Below are 19,558 nucleotides of genomic sequence, written 5' to 3'. Positions count from 1 at the left end.
AACTATTCCTTCATCTCTTCTCAATTCTTCTAGGGCTCTCTTTTGGCTAAGGCTGAGATTCGGGGGTGCCTTCCTCATCTGACTCAACACCGCGGAAGACTTCACCCGGATTTCATTAGCTAAAGGCTCAGGAAAATTATTAATGGCCCGTTCAATACCCATTGCTATCTCAGCAATGGGAGGTTTAGAAGATACCAGCGTGAACTTGGGGCCTAGACTAAGGACTGCCTCCTGTTCTTTCCTGAGCTGTCTATTATTCAAGTTATGTATAAAATGAGTGCTCCTATCATATCGTTGTACCACATTTTCACTCACCAACCTATTGAACTTCATGATTTGTCTTTGCCTATATGATTCTGCTACCCTAGAAACTTTATCCGAGGCTAACCTTCTGATAAGAACCAGGTGTCTGGAAGAAGACACCTGAGCCTGCTATATAAAGAGATGTTGCAAGAAGTCTTATTACTGTTGAGGAAGGGAGCTGACGCTCTCGAAAGCTTCAGGTTTTTTAGCGCTTTTAACTTTTATATTTTAGCATATTTTATAGTAAATGATTTTATTTTATTTTAGCTTTTAGTATTCCGTAATATACAACCATCAGTTTATTTTAAATAATTTGGTTTTTGATATTATTTGTATAAACTTCAGTTACAGTAAAAATATTTAATGGTCGGCATATGAGTTTATTTATTCCTAGAAATAGACAAACTGTTAGAAGAGATTGACAGGTGATATGGGAAGGTTTTTTTTTTTTTTTTGACTGATGCTGTATGAGCTTGCTTTCTGCTTCATTTGCCACTAATAATACTGATACTAACTATGCACCTGCAGAACGGTGATGTTCTGCATGCTGGACTGAGATATTCCACTCCTGAAGCTTACTACTGGTAGTCTATTCCCAATTTACAAAAAAAATTCTGACTGGAAAGAATTTTCTTAATTTTGGGTTTTTCTTAAAAACCTTCAATGCCTGCCACTGCTTGTTTTTTAGCACACGATCAGATGAATGAACAATTAGAATACAAATATTAGTGGAAAACTCAAAAACAACGTATTGTGCTTATAAACAGATGGTGTGCTTATTTTCTGAGTTGTCTACTTTCATTTTATATGAGTGGTAATTCATTTATGCCTTTGATACACATTTCTTTTTAAGTTACCACTGTAAGGGCTGTTTTCTAGTGCTAAATTACACATATCCCTCAGTGGCCACTTGCAAATGGCTCAATGTCCAGCAAATATATTAACAATGCCTTTGTTTCTAATATAATTGCATTTTGTAATGATAATTGGATATTGGTTGAATTAGAGGCATTTGAAAGAAACCTAGCATTAAGGGCATGTTACTGCTATGGATAAACAGATGGTTAAAAGGAAGATGACAGAGAGTGGTTATCAATGGGCACTGTTCTTTGTGGACTAATATTATTAGTGAAGTTACCCAGCATTCAGTGCTGGGTACATGGTTTTCAATATTTATCAATGATATTGATGAAGGTATATATGGCTTAATGTTTAAGTGTGCAGATGATATAAAGGTTGGCATGGTGGTAATGGCAGTCATCAGAGTGAGTTACTGCAACAGGATCTAGAAACGTTAGGCAGATGGTCGGAGAAATCACAAACTGAACTTTAACATTGATAAATTCAAAGTACTATATGAGTAGCAGTAACCCCACAGTAATGTACGAACTCGTTCTATTGGAATGAGCAGCAGCCTGGAAAACAAGATGCAGGGTATTTCAGAGACTGCGTCATTGCGGTACAAGTAATCACATGGGTTGTGTTAGGGTAGCTAAGAATAGGAACAGGTGCATGTATACTTGTGTATACACCAATGCTAGAAGTTAATTAATATAAATTTGATGAATTTGAGGTATTGCTCAAAACATCAAAGGCAGATATTGTTGGGATATCAGAGACTTGGTATCACACAGATATAAGGAATGCAGAACTGGAATTTGGGGAGTACAATGTGTACAGGAAGGATAGACAGGATAGGAGGGGTTATGCTATTAGTTAAGAAACGCAAAATCCAAGGAAGTGAAGCCAGTCGACATCGCTGGACAGTGCAGTGTCGAGTCAGTTTGGTGTAACATAAACATTGTGAGATCAAAATTGAGAGTAGGAGTCTGTTATAGGCCTAATGACTCTAATGAGTATAATAAGAAACTGTGCAGGGAAATAGAGTGGGCTAGTAAATCAGAGAGCCTTATAATGGGGGTTTTAATTTCCCAGATATTGAGTGGAAATTGTGGTTTGGTTACTCGCACACTAGCAAGGCTTTTGTGGATTTAGTCGATGATTGTTTTCTACAGAGCATGTTCGAGACAACTAGAGGGAGTAATACTCTTGATCTGATTATCAGTAGTGATTCTTCATCATTAACAATCTGCAGATAAAGGAACCACTAGGTGGCAGTGATCACAGTGTACTAAAGTGAGATTTACTCAAAGAGGTAACTACCATCATGGGTAAAGGGATGGGTTTTTGCTTTCATAAAGGCGACTACGGTGGTCTAAGATAATATTTAAATTCTATATGGTGGGACCAACTGATGATGTTACCAACAGCAAATTCAAAATGGGAAGCATTCAAAGAATTAATCTTGGAAGCTGCTAGGCTTTACATACCAACTAAGAAATATTGTTAAAGGTTTAGGCCTAAATAGATGTCAGATGAACTAATGAGACCTATGGCAGAGAAGAAAAAAGCATGGGATACATATAAATTAATGGGTGACATGGAAGCTTATGATAGATATAAGCTGATCTGTAACCAGTTCACAAAGGAGATTAGGCAGGCAAAAGCAGATTATGAGAAATCTTTGGCAAAGAAAAACAGCAAAGTTTACCTATGTAAACTCTAGAAGGAAAGAGATGAATCAGATTGTTCCACTGGATATTGATAGTCCAACTGTTGATGATCCTGCTCAGGTGGCTAACAAACTAAATGAGTATTTTGCATCTACATTCACACATGAGGAGTTATTTAGGGAGGGGAATGCCAGAGGTGAATTGAACTCTGGCAGTAAGCTAGATGATTTTGTAATAGGAGAGGAAAATGGAGGAGAAATTGTTAAAGATAAACATAAAAAAAAGGCACCCGGGGTGGATGGGATCTATCCAGTTATATTCAAGGAGGCAGCAAAGGAAGTAAGCAAACCATTAGCCATAATTATGAGAGATTCTTTGGACTCAGGGTAGGTACCCATGGACTGGAGATGTGAAAATGTGACCCCAATTCACAAAGGAGGATCAAAGGGCAACACAAGTAATTATAGACCTGTTAGTTTAACTTCTGTTTCATTAAAATTAATGGAGGCACGGTTAAAAGAAGCACTGCAGGATCATCTAGACAAGACTTCAGTTATAGCTCAGACACAGCATGGTTTTGTTAAGAGAAAGTCTTGCCTGACCAGTCTGATTTGATACTATGATGCAGTCACATATGAAAACTAATGCAGGGAATAACTTTGATATATATTTAGATCTTAGAAAGGCTTTTGATACTGTTGCACATTGGAAGACTGCTGCACAAATTGGAGCAGTGTGGCATTGGAGGCAAATTGCTGCTATGGATAAAGGGATGGTTGAGTGCGAGAAGACAAGAGAGTGGTAATCAATGGTCACTGCTCATCGTGGACTATTGTTATTAGTGGAGTGCCTCAGGGTTCAGTGTTGGGGCCATTGTTGTTTTCTGTGTTTATAAATGATATTGATGATGGTATATCAAGCTTAAATGTCCAAGTTTGCAAACGGTACGAAGGTTGGCAGGGTTGTTAAGGACACTAATGACAGTATGCTGGTGCAACAGGATCTAGAAAAGTTGAGCAGATAGGCTGAGAGGTGGAAAATGAAGTTTAACATTGACAAATGTAAAATACTACATATGGGAAGCAGTAACCCCAGAGTAACGTATCAACTCTGTGGTACTACACTGACAGTGGTAGAGAACAAAAAGGACCTAGGGGTAATTGTGCAGGCAGATATGAAGTTTTCTGAGCAGTGCAGATGGTCTGCAAGAGTAGCTCATGGTGTCTTGTCAATGATATACAGGAATTTTTCTAGCAGGGATAAGGAGGTGATTATCCCCTTGTATAAGGGAATGGTCAGGCCACACCTTGAGTACTGTATTCAGGTCTGGAAGCCTCATTTTAAGAAGGATGTAGTGCTGTTGGAACGAGTACAGAGAAGGGCAACAAGATTAGTGAATGGAACAAAGGGGGGGCTGCTCTTACGAAGAAAGGCTTAAGTTTTGCAATTTACAGTGTCTGGAGACTAGGCACCTGCGAGGTGATCTGATTGAGGTGTATAAAGCCTTGAATGGTTTGAGCATGCTGAATGCTGATGGGATTCTTCCTCTTGCTCAGAACAATCATCTGAGAGGACATTAATTCAAATTGAAGAAAGACAGATGTAGGATAGATGTGCAAAAGTTTGCCTTTAGCCAGTGGGTAGTTGGTTGGTGGAACAGACTTCCATCCTTTGTTGTGGCAGTTGATAGCCTAAATAAATTTAAGGCTGGTGTGGACAGGTATTTGGTCCGAATGGAGGGTTGAAATGGGAGAGTTTTTTTTTTTTTTTTTTGGCTTATGCTGCATAAGCTTGCTTTCTTGCATCATGTGCCTCTACTAATTCTAATGCTAACTGTGTGGTACTACGCTCAGGCTAGTGGAAAATAAAAAGAGAGGTAATTGTACAGTCAAATGGTAAGTTCTGAGCAGTGCTGATAGGCTGCCAGGATACTTCATGGGATTTTGTCTGTGTTATACAGGAATTTTGCTTGCAGATATGAGGAGGTGATTATCCCATTGTATTAGGCAATGGTCAGATGACATCTTGAGTAATGCATATAAGCCTGGAGGCCTCATTTTAGGAAAGATTTGGAGCTCCTGAAATGAGTGCATAGATGGACATGAGATTGGGGAGTGGAACAAACGGGTTCCCTTACCCAGAAAGGCTTCAATCTTGCAAATTGCAGTGGCTGGAGACTAGGCACTAGAGCAAGCTCAATGCTAATGGGATTCTTCCTCTTGCTCAGACCACACATATGAGGCGGAACAAATTCAAATTGAAAATTGAGTGTTGGTTGGGTTTTATTGGTTCATTAGCAACTAAGGCTGTAATGTGCCACAAATTGAGGAAGGATGGTAATAGAATAGATGTGCAGAAGTTCGCCTTTAGCCAAACTTCTGCACTTTTAGCCAGAAATTTGCCTTTAGTAGTTGATTGTTCGGAAAAACTTCCATCTGTTGTTGCAGAAGTTGATAGCTTAATTAATTCTAATGGGAGGTCATTTTTTTTTTTTTTTCTCTTTGTTGATGCTGTATAAGCTTGCTTTCTGGCATCATTTGTTACTGCTAATGTTAATTACAAGGGATATTGTAATTTCTTTGAATTAATATAAAATGAATTTCCAACTGTAATACAGCCGCTTCTTGACTTAAGTAATGGTTGTGTTCCGCAGAACTTTACTACACAAATCGAATTTTATCTAAGTTGGAATTTCCCTAAATGCTTATGCAATGAATTTGATTGAAGCAAAACAGAAATATTCAACGGATGTGTAAATATAATTATTTATTAAATTTTTTTTTTCAAGCGCAGAAAAAATTACAAAATTGTGCAATGAGATTCATATGATCGGGCAACTGCGAGCGTATGGGTGTGTATGTCGGAAGCATTGTATGGAGCATATTCAGCATTTCATTTAAAACAGAGATGAATTACAATATAAACACAATGAATGTTGTATGTACTTTTTTAAGGCACTTGCCTTATGGAGTTATGTAGTCTGTATTTTTGCCGTCTAGTCCGCCATTTATTTTCTACGTGATGCAAAATACGCTTCCATGATTTTTTTAAGTTTGCACCGGCCGACGGAAATTTACTTGAAGTCGAATTTGCGTAAGTTGAGTATTATGTAAGTCGGGATGTCGCCGTATATTCATAGTTGCAGAATTGCAGCATATCCATTTTGTTTCACCTTGATTGCAATGTCTGAAAATTTATAATGAGAATATTATAAATTATCATCTGATCGTTGGTTTGTAAGCACCGGAGTCAACACTTGCTGAGCAGCTCAGCATTTTGAAATAATTGTTTAAAATTCCATGACATTTCTGTGTGAAATGTTGATAATTTCTGCAAGTTTTTCAACAGTTGCAAAACAGTTTTGATGCAGGAGTTGTTTGTCTGTTTCAGTTAATCAGGCATACAAGCAGTAAAAGGTTGTTCAGCCTGGTCATTGTGTGCAAAACTTTCTCTTCCTTCTTTAAATCTATGATGCCATTCAAACATTGTAGTACAAGACAGAATTGTCTCCATAAACCTGATGCATCATTTACAGTGTGTCAGAAAAGTTCTCCCTTAAGTATTGGCAAAATGTTATGTTTGTGCTATTTTACAAAATTGTTATTTTTCTCATTAAGAAGTCATGATAGAATAAATGCACTAAAGATGCATATTGCAATGTACTGAATGATTAACAAACTTCTGAGTATCTGTTTGAAACTTAATTTGCAGTACCACCTCAAGCACTTCTGCTCAGTATCATTTTTGGTGTGAATAAACTATTAAATATCCAGTCTTCGCTATGGAAACATCATATTTACAAATTATGTTTTATCTCAAGAGCACCACCACCCATTTACTTTTTTTAGTATGTTAGTAATGTTTATTGAGTTCCTTTTTAGCAGACTACAAACTGTTTTTCACTATTTTATTTTTTTAATAGAGCAGTGAGGTTTCAAAGGTAATTTGTGCTCTGGTATAATAATCTATCATTAGTATATGAACTTATTCCATATGTAACTTGTACATCCTGTTAAAGTTCAAGATTTAAATAGTACAGATTCCCCATGGACGTCTGTGACAGTTATTTTCTAAACTGGGGAAAGCATTCTCTTGACAAAATTAAATTTTGATATGACGTATTGATATTTTGATTTTAATATGCAAAATTAATCGGGCCTTTTTTATTTTTTGTGTGAGGAGGAGCTTCTTAGGATGACGGGCTACAAATGGCCTGTGCGGACGAATCTCTTTGACGCTCTTGGAACAGAGAAGTTTTTCCTGATTTATTTTCTGATTTATTAGCTTAAATTGGCATATTAACTTATTTTCTAGAGTAGCTTTATATTCCTAGTTACGATACTTAGTTTAAAGTTTAACTCAGACAGAGATTTTGTAGGTGTTACATAGTATCGGTAACGGTATCAAATCCACATGTTACAAATTGCAGCTCCGTTGAACGAGAGGTTTTTTTTTTTAACCAAATTTAGTTGATTTATTAACCAATTGTTATATCAAATTATCTTCTATAAGTAGATTATAGACCTAGTCAGGATCCTTAGTTTATTCTAAATTGAGATAGCGAGATTTGGAAGCTAATCAATACTTACGAGTCCGTAGAAGTACCGTTTGTGAATTCCCGCCATTTTTACACGATAGCATAAGCTTAGGGTAGTATAGTGCATAATATAATATTGTCAATTAATCAGTAAATCTATTAATCTTGATAAACTTTATTGTCAATTAAATTGTACTTTTAACTCTATATATATACATATATATATATACATATATATATATAACGACTTAAACGTAACAAATAATTAATACATAACTATAGTGGTACATGTGATACGGAAGTTGTATAAAGGGAACTCGTAGAAAACACTTGATACCGAAAAAATAAATATAGCGTTATAACTGTTTGGGATATAACTTAAGGATTTAATTTTGTTCTGAAATTGAAATTTTATTGAATTAAATCGGAATCATGACTCAGACCAGAGCAGCAAAGCAAAAGGCTCAAGCTAATGGGAGCGCTGTGGCTCAGGGGAGAACTGAGGGGGACAGTTGCCCCCTGAATCACAGTCTTTTAAAATGCACTGTTTGCTTGATGTTTGCGGAGCAGTCGGGTACGGGACATGATACTGCCAAGGGGGATATCTTTGTGTGTGCACGATGTAAGGAGTGCAAGGAGATCAGGCTACAACTCAGCATTGTTATGGGCCTTTATGAGAGCTTGAAGGACAGGGTGGATGCCCTGGAAGGAAATAAATTGAGGGGCCCATCAAGCTCTCAGCTGCCCACAACAACGCCAGAGCTTGCACTTGGTCATCATGCAACACAGAGGCAGCCCCCTAGGCAGAATGTGCTGGTCCCACAGGAACTAGTAGTTGTTGGTGACTATTGTCAGGAAAACGGGGAACATGCTTTGTAAAAAGGATAGGTGGAATAGGACCAGGGTATGTCTGCCAGGGGCAAAGGTTGATGACGTTGTAGAGCGGATATCATCTTTTAAGGGCACAAAAGGTGATATAGTTGTACACGTTGGCACTAATGATATTAAGAGTAGGAGACCGGCGGAATTACTTAGCAAGTACAGGTCACTGTTGAAAAAAAGCCATGAATTAGGGTTGAATTTGAAAGTGTCTGCAATACTGCCCAGACACGATACGAGGGAGTACAGGCATACCTCGAATAACGAATAGGATGCGTTCCACGAAATTACTTCGTTAAGCGAAACTTCGTTTTCAGAGGTAAAAATACTATGGCCAGAATAGGGATATGTTCCTACGTAAAGAAAATGAAAAGCTTTTTTTTCGAACAAAGAAAAGTTTTATTAAATAAACATTCAACTTACATACAAAGTGAAATCACATTTTAAAATATGAGTCTAAAGTTGATTGCTTATGCTTTTTTTCTCTTTCATTTAACAATTGCCTATACGGAGTTATTGCATTTAACACTGATCGCTTAACAATAAAACTTCTTCCTAAATCAGGATCATTTTCACTAAAAAAGTTTAAACGTTTTCAATGTCATTTAAGCAGCTTTTTAAATCTTTGTTTGTTAACACTTTTTCGGCAGGAACTTCTTTAACTTCGTCTTCATTATCTTTGTCTTCGTTGCTAACAAGGTTTTCTAAATCTTCCACTGAAAAACCATCATCTTCTGCATTCAATAAATTTCTAACATCCTCTTCATTGACATTTTCGAAACCTATTGATTGAGCCATCTGGATAACTTCCTTTCTAATTTCTTGGATGCTATTTTCTTCTTCTAGTACAACTTCTGGCCATATTTTGCGCCACACTCCATTTAAGCATTTCTTAGTGACTTCTTTCCAAGAACTATCAATGTTTTCAATTGCCTTTTTAATGGTGTAGTTTTTCCAAAAAGTTTTAACTGTCATTTCCTCTTTATCCTCTAGTTCAGTTAAATTGCTTAATGTTCGACGCAGATTATAAGCTTTAAATGGTGCTATCACTCCCTGATCCAATGGTTGAATCAGAGAAGTTGTGTTTGCTGGAAGAAACACAACTTTGACAGGAATGCATGTGTCCAACGTGTTAAGATCAGTAGGATGTCCCGGAGCATTGGCTAACAACAAAAGAGCTTTTTCTTCAAAGTTTTTTTTTTGACAATACCGTTTTACTTCAGGACAAAAGTGGTTAACAAACCAATCAGTAAATAACCCCTTGGTAACCCACGCTTTTCTATTTGCTTTCCATATTACAGGTAAATTCATTTTTATGTTACCTTTTAACGCCCTCGGATTTTCTGAATGGTAAACTAATAACAATTTTAATTTATAATCGCCAGAGGCATTTGATCGAAAGAGTAACATTAAACGGTCTTTAGCTGCTTTGAACCCAGCATCTTGTTTTTCTTCAATAGAAATGAAACTTTTTGTTGGTAGCCGTTTCCAGAACAAACCGCTTTCGTCAACACTGAAGACCAAATTTGGTGGAAATTTTTCACGTTCAATTATTTCCTTTAGTTTTTCTGAAAACTTATTTGCGGCTTCTCCTGTTAATTTTACATTATGAACCCTGGCCCGTTTTTTAAATTTTTCGAACCAACCACGAGAAGCCCAAAAGGTTTCCGTAATTTCGTCAGTTTGTTTAGATTTCAGGTGATTAAACCGGAATATTTTTTTTATATTAAATAGGGCTTGAAATTGCGGACTTCGTTATATCGCAGCTTCGTTATCAGAGATAACGTTAACCGAGGTATGCCTGTATATGATGAGAGCCTTGTCGATCAATTCGGCCCTGGAGGGATTGTGCAAGGCTCAAGGGGTAGAATTTTTTTCAGCCTGGTCTGTACTTGTTAACAGGAGAGATTGCTTCTACAGGGATGGGATACACTTAAATAGAAAGGGTGCAAGAATTTTTGCTGATGCTGTCGAGGCAGTGTTAGGTGGTTCGGAAAACTGCTAGTTGGGGGGGATACAAGGACTAATAGATTAACAGTAGCCACTGGCAGAGGTGGAAGTGATTCTTGCACTGCTTCTATTGAAATGAGCAGAAGCCTGAAAAACAAGATGCAGGATATTTCAGACTGCTGGGAGTCATTGTGGTACAAGTAAACACATGGGTTGTGTTAGGGTAGCTAAGAACAGAAACAGGTGCATGCATACTTGCATGTACACCAATGCTAGGAGTTTGGTAAATAAATTTGATGAATTTGAGGTATTGCTCAAAACATCAAAGGCAGATATTGTTGGGATATCAGAGACGTGGTGTCACACAGATATAAGGAATGCGGAACTGGAATTTGGTGAATACAATGTGTATAGAAAGGATAGACAGGACAGGAGGGGAGGAGGGGTTATGCTATTAGTTAAGAAACACAAAATCCAAGGAAGTCAAGCCAGTCGACATCGATGGACAGGGCAGTGTCGAGTCAGTTTGGTGTGACATAAGCATAGGGAAATGAAAATTGAGAGTAGGAGTGTGCTATAGGCCTAATGACTCTGATGAGTATAATAAGATATTGTACAGGGAAATGGAGTGGGCCAGTAAATCAGAGAGTCTTATAATGGGGGATTTTAATTTCCCAGATATTGACTGGAATTTGTGGGTTGGTCACTCACACACTAGCCAGGCTTTTGTGGATTTATTGGATGATTGTGTTCTACATCAGCATGTTTGTGAGGCAACAAGAGGAAGCAATACTCTTCATCTGATTATCAGTAGTGATTCTTTATGCATTAAGAATCTGCAGATAAATGAACCACTAGGTGGCAGTGATCACAGTGTGTTGAAGTGGGATTTACTCAAGGAGGTAACTACCTTCAGAGGTAAAGGGAAGGGTTTTTGTTTTTGTAAAGGCGACTATGATGGTCTGAGACAGTATTTAAATTCTATACAGTGGGACCAACTGATGATGTTACCAACAGCAAACTCAGAATGGGAAGCATTCAAGGAACTAATCTTGGAAGCTACCAGGCTTTACATACCAACTAAGAAATATTGTTCAAGGTTTAGGCCTAAATGGTTGTCAGATGAACTAATGAGACATGTGGCAGAGAAGAAAAATGCATGGAATACATACAAATTAATGGGCGACATGGAAGCCTATGATAGATATAAGTTGGTCTGTAACCAAGTCACAAAGGAGATTAGGCAGGCAAAGGCAGACTATGAAAAATCTTTGGCAAAGGATGCAAAGAAAAACAGAAAAGAGTTTACCTACATAAACTCAAGAAGGAAAGGGATGAATCAGATTGGTCCACTGGATATTGAAGGTTCAACAGTTGAGGATCCTGCTCAGGTGGCTAACAATCTAAACGAGTGTTTTGCATCTACATTCACGCATGAGGAGTTATTCAGGAAGGAGAATGACGTAGGTAAAGTAGACATTGGCAGTGAGCTAGATGATTTTGTAATAACTGAGAGGAAAGTGGAGGAGAGATTGTTGAGGATAAACATAAAAAAGGCACCTGGGGTGGATGGGATCTATCCAGTTATATTAAAGGAGGCAGCAAAGGAAGTAAGCAAACCCCTAGCCATAATTATGAGAGCTTCTTTGGACTCAGGGGAGGTACCCATAGACTGGAGATGTGCAAATGTAACCCCAATTCACAAAGGAGGATCAAAAGTTGACACAAGTAATTATAGACCTGTTAGTTTAACTTCTGTTCCAGGAAAATTAATGGAGGCACTGGTTAAAGAAGCACTGCAGGATCATCTAGACAAGAATTCAGTTATAGCTCAGACACAGCATGGTTTTGTTAAGGGCAGGTCTTGCCTGACCAATTTGATTGGATACTATGATGTAGTCACAAAAGAACTGGATGTAGGGAATAACTTTGATATTATATATTTGGATCTTAGAAAGGCTTTTGATACTGTTGCACATGGAAGACTGCTGCACAAATTGGAGCAGTGTGGCATTGGAGGCAAATTGCTGCTATGGATAAGGGGATGGTTGAGTGGTAGAAGACAGAGAGTGGTAATCAATGGACACTGCTCAACGTGGGCTAATGTTATTAGTGGAGTTTCTCAGGGTTCAGTGTTGGTCCGTTGTTGTTTTCGGTGTTTATGAATGATATTGATGATGGTATATCAAGTTTAATGTCCACGTTTTCAGATGATACAAAGGTTGGCAGGGTTGTTAAGGACACTACTGATGGTGTGCTGCTGCAACAGGATCTGGAAAGGTTGAACAGATGGGCTGAGAGGTGGCAAATGAAGTTTAACATTGACAAATGTAAAGTACTACATATGGGAAACAGTAACCCCAGAGAAACGTATCAACTCTGCGGTACTACACTGACAGTGGTGGAGAATGAAAAGCACCTGGGGGTAATTGTGCAGGCAGATATGAAGTTCTCTGAGCAGTGCAGACGAGCTGCAAGAGTAGCTCATGGTGTCTTGTCAATGATATACAGGAATTTTTCTAGCAGGGATAAGGAGGTGATTATTCCCTTGTATAAGGCAATGGTTAGGCCACACCTTGAGTACTGTATACAAGTCTGGAAGCCTCATTTCGAGAAGGATGTAGAGCTGTTGGAACGGGTACAGAGAAGGGCAACAAGATTAGTGAATGGAACAAAGGGTTGCTCTTATGAAGAAAGGCTTAAGTTTTGGAAATTACAGAGTCGGGAGACTAGGCACCGGCGAGGTGATCTAATAGAGGTGTATAAGGCGTTGAATGGTTTGAGCATGCTCAGTGCCAATGGGATTCTTCCTCTTGCTCAGAATAATCACCTCAGAGGGCATAAATTCAAATTGAGGAAGGACGGATGTCGGATAGATGTGCGGAAATTTGCCTTTGGCCAGTGGGTGGTTGGTTGGTGGAACCGACTTCCATCATTTGTTGTTGAAGTTGATAGCCTAAACAAATTTAAGGCTCAACTGGACAGGTATTTCGAACGAACGGAGGGGTGAAATGGGAGTGGTGTGTGTTTTTTTTTTTTTTTTTTTTTGGCTGATGCTGAATAAGCTTGCTTTCATGCATCATATGCCTCTACTAATGCTAATGCTAAAGTCCATTTTTGAAGAGGTGTTTTCTAACTGTTACTGCACTTGCTACCACTCCTGTTGTATGTTCTTCCCATTCTCTTTCTTCCCAGCCAAAAAAAAAAAAAAAAAAAAAAAACACCACTCCCATTTCACTCCTTTGTTCGTTCGAGAGCCCTGTCCGGCTGAGCCTTAAATTTGTTTAGGCTATCAACTTCCACAACAAGTGATGGAAGTCTGTTCCACCAACCAACTACCTGCTGGCTAAAGGCAAATTTCCGCATATCTATCCTATATCTGTCTTTCCACAATTTGAATTTATGCCCTCTCAGGCGATTATTCTGAGCAAGAGGAGGAATCCCATCAGCATTGAGCATGCTCAAACCATTCAAGACCTTATACACCTCTCCAGTGCCTAGTCTCCAGACACTGTATTTTGCAAAACTTAAGCCTTTCTTCGTAAGAGCAACCCTTTTTTTCCATTCACTAATCTTGTTGCCCTTCTCTGTACTTGTTCCAACAGCTCTACATCCTTCTCGAAATGAGGCTTCCAGACTTGTATACAGTACTCAAGGTGTGGCCTGACCATTGCTTTATACAAGGGAATAATCACCTCCCTATCCCTGCTAGAAATATTCCTGTATATCATTGACAAGACACCATGTGCTTGCAGCTCGTCTGCACTGCTCAGAGAACTTCATATCTGCCTGCACAACTACCCCCAGGTCCTTCTCATTCTCTACCACTGTCAGTGTAGTACCACAGAGTTGGTACGTTGCTCTGGAGTTGCTATTTCCCATATGTAGTACTTTACATTTGTCAATGTTAAACTTCATTTGCCACCTCTCAGCCCATCTGCTCAAACTTTCCTGATCTGGTAGCAGCAGCAGCATAGCGTCAGTGGTGTCCTTAACAACCCTGCCAACCTTTGTATCGTCTGCAAATTTGGACATTAAGCTTGATATACCATCATCAGTATCATTTATAAATACAGAACACAACAACAACAATGGACCCAACACCGAACCCTGTGGAACTCCACTAATAACATTAGTCCACGTTGAGCAGTGTCTGTTGATTACCACTCTCTGTCTTCTGCCACTCAACCATTCCTTTATCCAGGTGCCTCCTTAGCCAGGTGAGCAGGAGCAGCAGTGCGCAGCACATGCTTCTTGATTAGAGCACCAAATACGGAGGATGTGGAAAGGTCAGGGAATGACCACTGCATTTCCCGGAGCAATATGCCCTTAGTTGCTAATGATCCTTAAAACCAAACCAAACAACAACAACCATCCCTTTATCCATAGCAGCAATTTGCCACACTGCTCCAATTTGTGCAGCAGTCTTCCATGTGCAACAGTATCAAAAGCCTTTCTAAGATCCAAATATATAATATCAAAGTTATTCCCTGCATCCAGTTGTTTTGTGACTACATCGTAGTATCCAATCAAATTGGTCAGGCAAAACCTTCCCTTAACAAAACAATGCTGTGTCTGAGCTATAAATGAATTCTTGTCTAGATGATCCTGCAGTGCTTCTTTAACCAGTGCCTCCATTAATTTTCCTGGAACTGAAGTTAAACTCACAGGTCTATAATTACTTGTGTCAGCCTTTGATCCTCCTTTGTGAATTGGGGTTACATTTGCATATCTCCAGTCTATGGGTACCTCCCCTGAGTCCAAAGAAGCTCTTATAATTAGGCTACTTTCTTTGCTGCCTCCTTTAGTATAACTGGATAGATCCCATCCACCCCGGGTGCCTTTTTTATGTTTATCCTAAACAATTTCTCCTCCACTTTACTCTCAGTTATTACAAAATCATCTAGCTCACTGCCAGTGTTTACTTCACCTACGGCATTCCCCTTCCTGAATAACTCCTCATGTGTGAATGTAGATGCAAAATACTCATTTAGTTTGTTAAACACCTGAGCAGGATCCTCAACTGTTGAACCATCAATATCCAGTGGACCAATCTGATTCTTCCCTTTTCTTCTTGAGTTTATGTAGGTAAACTCTTCTCTGTTTTTTTCTTGCATCCTTTTCCAAGGATTTCTCGTAATCTGCCTTTGCCTGCCTAATCTCCTTTGTGACTTGGTTACAGACCAGCTTATATCTATCATAGGCTTCCATGTCACCCATCAATTTGTATGTATTCCATGCATTTTTCTTCTCTGCCATATGTCTCATTAGTTCATCTGACTCCATTTAGGCCTAAACCTTGAACAATATTTCTTAGTTGGTATGTAAATCCTGGTAGCTTCCAAGATAAGTTCTTTGAATGCTTCCCATTTTGAATTTGCTGTTGGTAACATCATCAGTTGGTCCCACTGTATAGAATTTAAATACTGTCTTAGACCATTGTAGTCACCCCTACGAAGGCAAAAACTCTTCCCTTTACCCCTCTGATGGTAGCTACCTCCTTGAGTAAATCCCACTTCAGCACACTGTGATCACTGCCACCTAGTGGTTCCTTTATCTGCAGATTCTTAATGCATGAAGAATCACTACTGATAATCAGATCAAGAGTATTGCTCCCTCTAGTTGCCTCCCGAACATGCTGATGTAGAAAATAATCATCCAATAAATCCACAAAAGCCTTGCAAGTGTGTGAGTGACCAAACCACAAATTCCAATCAATATCTGGGAAATTAAAATCCCCCATTATAAGACTCTCTGATTTACTGGCCCACTCTTTCCCTGTACAGTATCTTATTATACTCATCAGAGTCATTAGGCCTATAGCACATTTCTACTCTCAATTTTGATTTCCCTATGCTTATGTCACTGACTGGTCCCTGCACTGGCAATCGATGTTGACTGGCTTCACTTCCTTAGATTTTATGTGTTTTTTAACTAATAACATAACCCCTCCTTGCTTTCCTGTCCTGCCTATCCTCTATACACATTGTATTCCCCAAATTCCAGTTCTGCATTCCTTATATCTGTGTGTCACCACGTCTCTGATATCCCAACAATATCTGCCTTTGATGTTTTGAGAAATACCTGAAATTCTCAAATTTATTTACCAAATTCCTAGCATTGGTGTACATGCAAGTATACATACACCTGTTCTTATTCTTAGCTACCCTAACACAACCCATGTGTTTACTTGTTCTGCAATGACTCCCAACAGTCTCTGAAATATCCTGCATCTTGTTTTCCAGGCTGCTGCTCATTTCAGTAGAAGCAGTGCAAAAATCACTCTCTGCCAGTGGCTACTGTTAATCTATTAGTCCTTGTATCCCCCCAAACTAGCAGTTTTCTGACCCACCTAACACTGCCTCGTAGCATCAGGAAATATTCTTGCACCCTTTCTATTTAAGTGTATCCCCTCCCTGTAGAAACAGTCTCTCCTGTTAACAAGTACAGACCAGGCTGAAAAAATTCTACCCCTTGAGTTTTGCACAATCTTTCCAGGCCCGAATTGATCGACAAGGCTCTCATCATATACACCCTCCTATCATGTCTGGGCAGAATTGCAGACACTTTCAAATTCAACCCTAATTCATGGCTTTTTTTCAACAGTGACCTGTACTTGTTAAGTAATTCTGCCGGTCTCCTACTCTTAATGTCATTAGTGCCAACGTGTACAACTATATCACCTTTTGTGCCCTTAAAAGATGATATCCGCTCTACAACGTCATCAACCTTTGCCCTTGGCAGACATACCCTGGTCCTGTTCCACCTATCCTTTTTACAAAGCATGTTCCCCATTTCCCTGACAATAGAGTCACCAACAACTACTAGTTCCTGTGGGACCAGCGCATTCTGCCTTGGGGGTTGCTGCTGCTGTGTTGCATGATGGCCAAGTGCAAGCTCTGGCGTTGATGTGGGCAGCTGAGAGCTTGATGGGCCCCTCAATTTATATCCTTTGAGGGCATCCACCCTGTCCTTCAAGCTCTCATAAAGGCTCATAACAACCTCAGTTGTCGCCTGATTTCCTTACACTCCTTACATCGCGCGCACACACAAAGACATCCCCCATGGCAGTATCATGTCCTGTACCCGATTGCTCCACAAACATCAAGCAAGCAATGCATTTTAGAGGGTGATTCAGAGGGCAACTGCCCTCCCTCATTTCTCCCCTGAGCCACAGCACTCCCATTAGCTTGAGCCTTTTGCTTTGCAGCTCTGGTCTTAGTCATGATTTCGACTTTAATTTCAATAAAATTTTAATTTCAGTACAAATTTAAACCCTAACTTGTATCCCAACTCAGTTATAACGCTATATTTATTTTTCAGTATCGAGTGTTATCTACGAGTTCCCTTTATATAACTTCCTTATCAAGTTATGTATTAATTATTTATGTTACGTTTGTAATCTAAGTCGTTATATGTATATAGTTAAAAGTACAATTTAATTGACTATGAAGTTTAACAAGATTAATAGATTTACTGATTAATTGACAATATTATATTATACACTATACTATACTAAGCTTATGTTATCTAGTTCGGGATATAGTGTTGTATCGTGTAACAATGGCGGTAATTTACGAACCGTAAATGTACGGACACTTAAGTATTGATTAACTTTCAAATCTCGCTGTCTCAATTCAGATTAAACTAAGGATCCCGACTAGGTCTATAAGCTACTTATAGAAAATAATTTGATATAACAATTGGTTAATAAATTGGCTAAATATGTTTAAAAACCTCTCGTTCAACGGAGCTGCAACTTGTAACACATGGATTTGATACCCTTACTGATACTAAGTAATACCTACAAAATCTGTATCTAAGTTATACTTTAAACTAAGTATCGTAACTAGGAATATAAATCTACTCTAGAAAATATGTTAATATGCCAATTTAAGCTAATAAAACAGAAAATAAATCAGAAAAAACTTCTCTGTTCGAGGAGTGGCAGTAAGCTGCGTCTGCCCAGGCTGCTCTCATTCTTAAACTCCAATTATGCCTTATGTTTTTTAAGGCATAACTGCTTCAAAATGCGGTCCTGTTTTGGCATAGAGGGTTGTGTGCAGCGCCTGGTTCCTTTTTTCCTATCAGCAGAACTAGTATTCTTGAGTTTGGAAAGAAATCTAATCTGTCGACTGATTACAAGACACTCTATAAGCAATATGACGGGAAGAACATCCTTCCTCACATAAAGCAACAATTGCTCTTTCTTCATGGCGTCAACTGCAAGTAACTTGCAATTCTGACACAAGTAAGGAATGACTGCAACTCTTGCAGAGGGTGCTTATATAGCTGAAAGTAACAGCTGATGCAATATTAAGTCATCACCTACGCATGCCAATCTTATCTCATGCAATCTGTAAGAAATAATTGCCATATACTTAGGTTATTAGGACGAGAATTACAGTTTTAAGGGGTGATGCACTTTCTTTGAATACCAGTGTATGTATAATATTTAATGATTGTTATTTCTTCTAGAAAGATGTCTGTTCTGCAGAACTCTCATAAATGATGAAGTGACCCTAGGAAAATTCTTGTATTTTGGAAAAATGTCAGTCCATTATTTCTGCATGGTATGTGATTATTTTTACTTTTGTATTTTCAAGTTTGAAACAAAAGAAAGAAGGTTCTTAATGTATTTTATATTATTTATATCAGTAAGGCTTATTAGCTGCTTTCAAATGGCCTTGAGGGATGTCTGTTCCCATTTGTGAAAATTGTAATATATGGGGATCACTAAAAATTTCTGTGTAGCAAATTTTAAATCTATTCAAGAACTCCATGTATTGCACCTCACCTTTGTGTATATATAGTGCTAGTTACAGTTGGAGTATTACAGTATGTTATAAAAATGAAGTCATGCATGATCAGAGAGAGGGAGATTTGAAACAACTGTTGCAAGTTGTCATAATCAGTGTCTGTTATGTAATTAGACAAGATCAAACATATTGGATCTTGTCTGATATGTAAGTTCGGCATTATGTTTGGTACACCAGCTATCTAAGAATACGTGATGTGTTCTCCATCCACCCATTTCATTTAAGTTTTTGACATTATTTTGTGTATTTTCAGTACAGGTACAATTGAAAAATCAGCTATATAAAAACCAGACATTTTAAAGCATGTTCAATAAAAAATATTTCTGGACAGTTAGTGCTCACACCAGCTAATTGGAATTAATGCTAGACTATCACTATAAGGAGCTCTGCTGGATTAAAATTTTGAGTAGCTGCAGTTTTACAACTGGTATAATTTTCTAAATTTTGGACTTGTGCAATCGAAGCTTAATAAGTCTATCCATGAAGCTGTATGTAAATTTTTTGTTTAGATATTTAAAATATCAAAATTACTGGTGCAGCAATACAGGAAGATAACG

At 38.4% G+C, this 19,558-nt stretch overlaps 1 protein-coding gene across 1 annotated transcript in view; it reads left to right on the top strand.

Moving 5' to 3' along the window:
- The window catches only part of LOC150084577 (uncharacterized), a 316,151-nt gene that overhangs the window by 65,630 nt on the left and 230,963 nt on the right, over window positions 1-19,558 (top strand). The window contains exon 3 of the mRNA XM_090376290.1: window positions 18,661-18,755. Coding sequence (XP_090232416.1) covers window positions 18,661-18,755 — 95 coding nt within the window. The remainder of the gene's footprint in view (window positions 1-18,660; window positions 18,756-19,558) is intronic.

The sequence above is a fragment of the Mastigoproctus giganteus genome, chromosome 6, assembly GCF_048544385.1.
Source record: "Mastigoproctus giganteus isolate SK-2022 chromosome 6, ASM4854438v1, whole genome shotgun sequence".
Taxonomy (NCBI): Eukaryota; Metazoa; Arthropoda; class Arachnida; order Uropygi; family Thelyphonidae; genus Mastigoproctus; species Mastigoproctus giganteus.
Note: the sequence above shows the minus strand (reverse complement) of the source record. Positions and strands in the feature narration are given on the sequence as shown.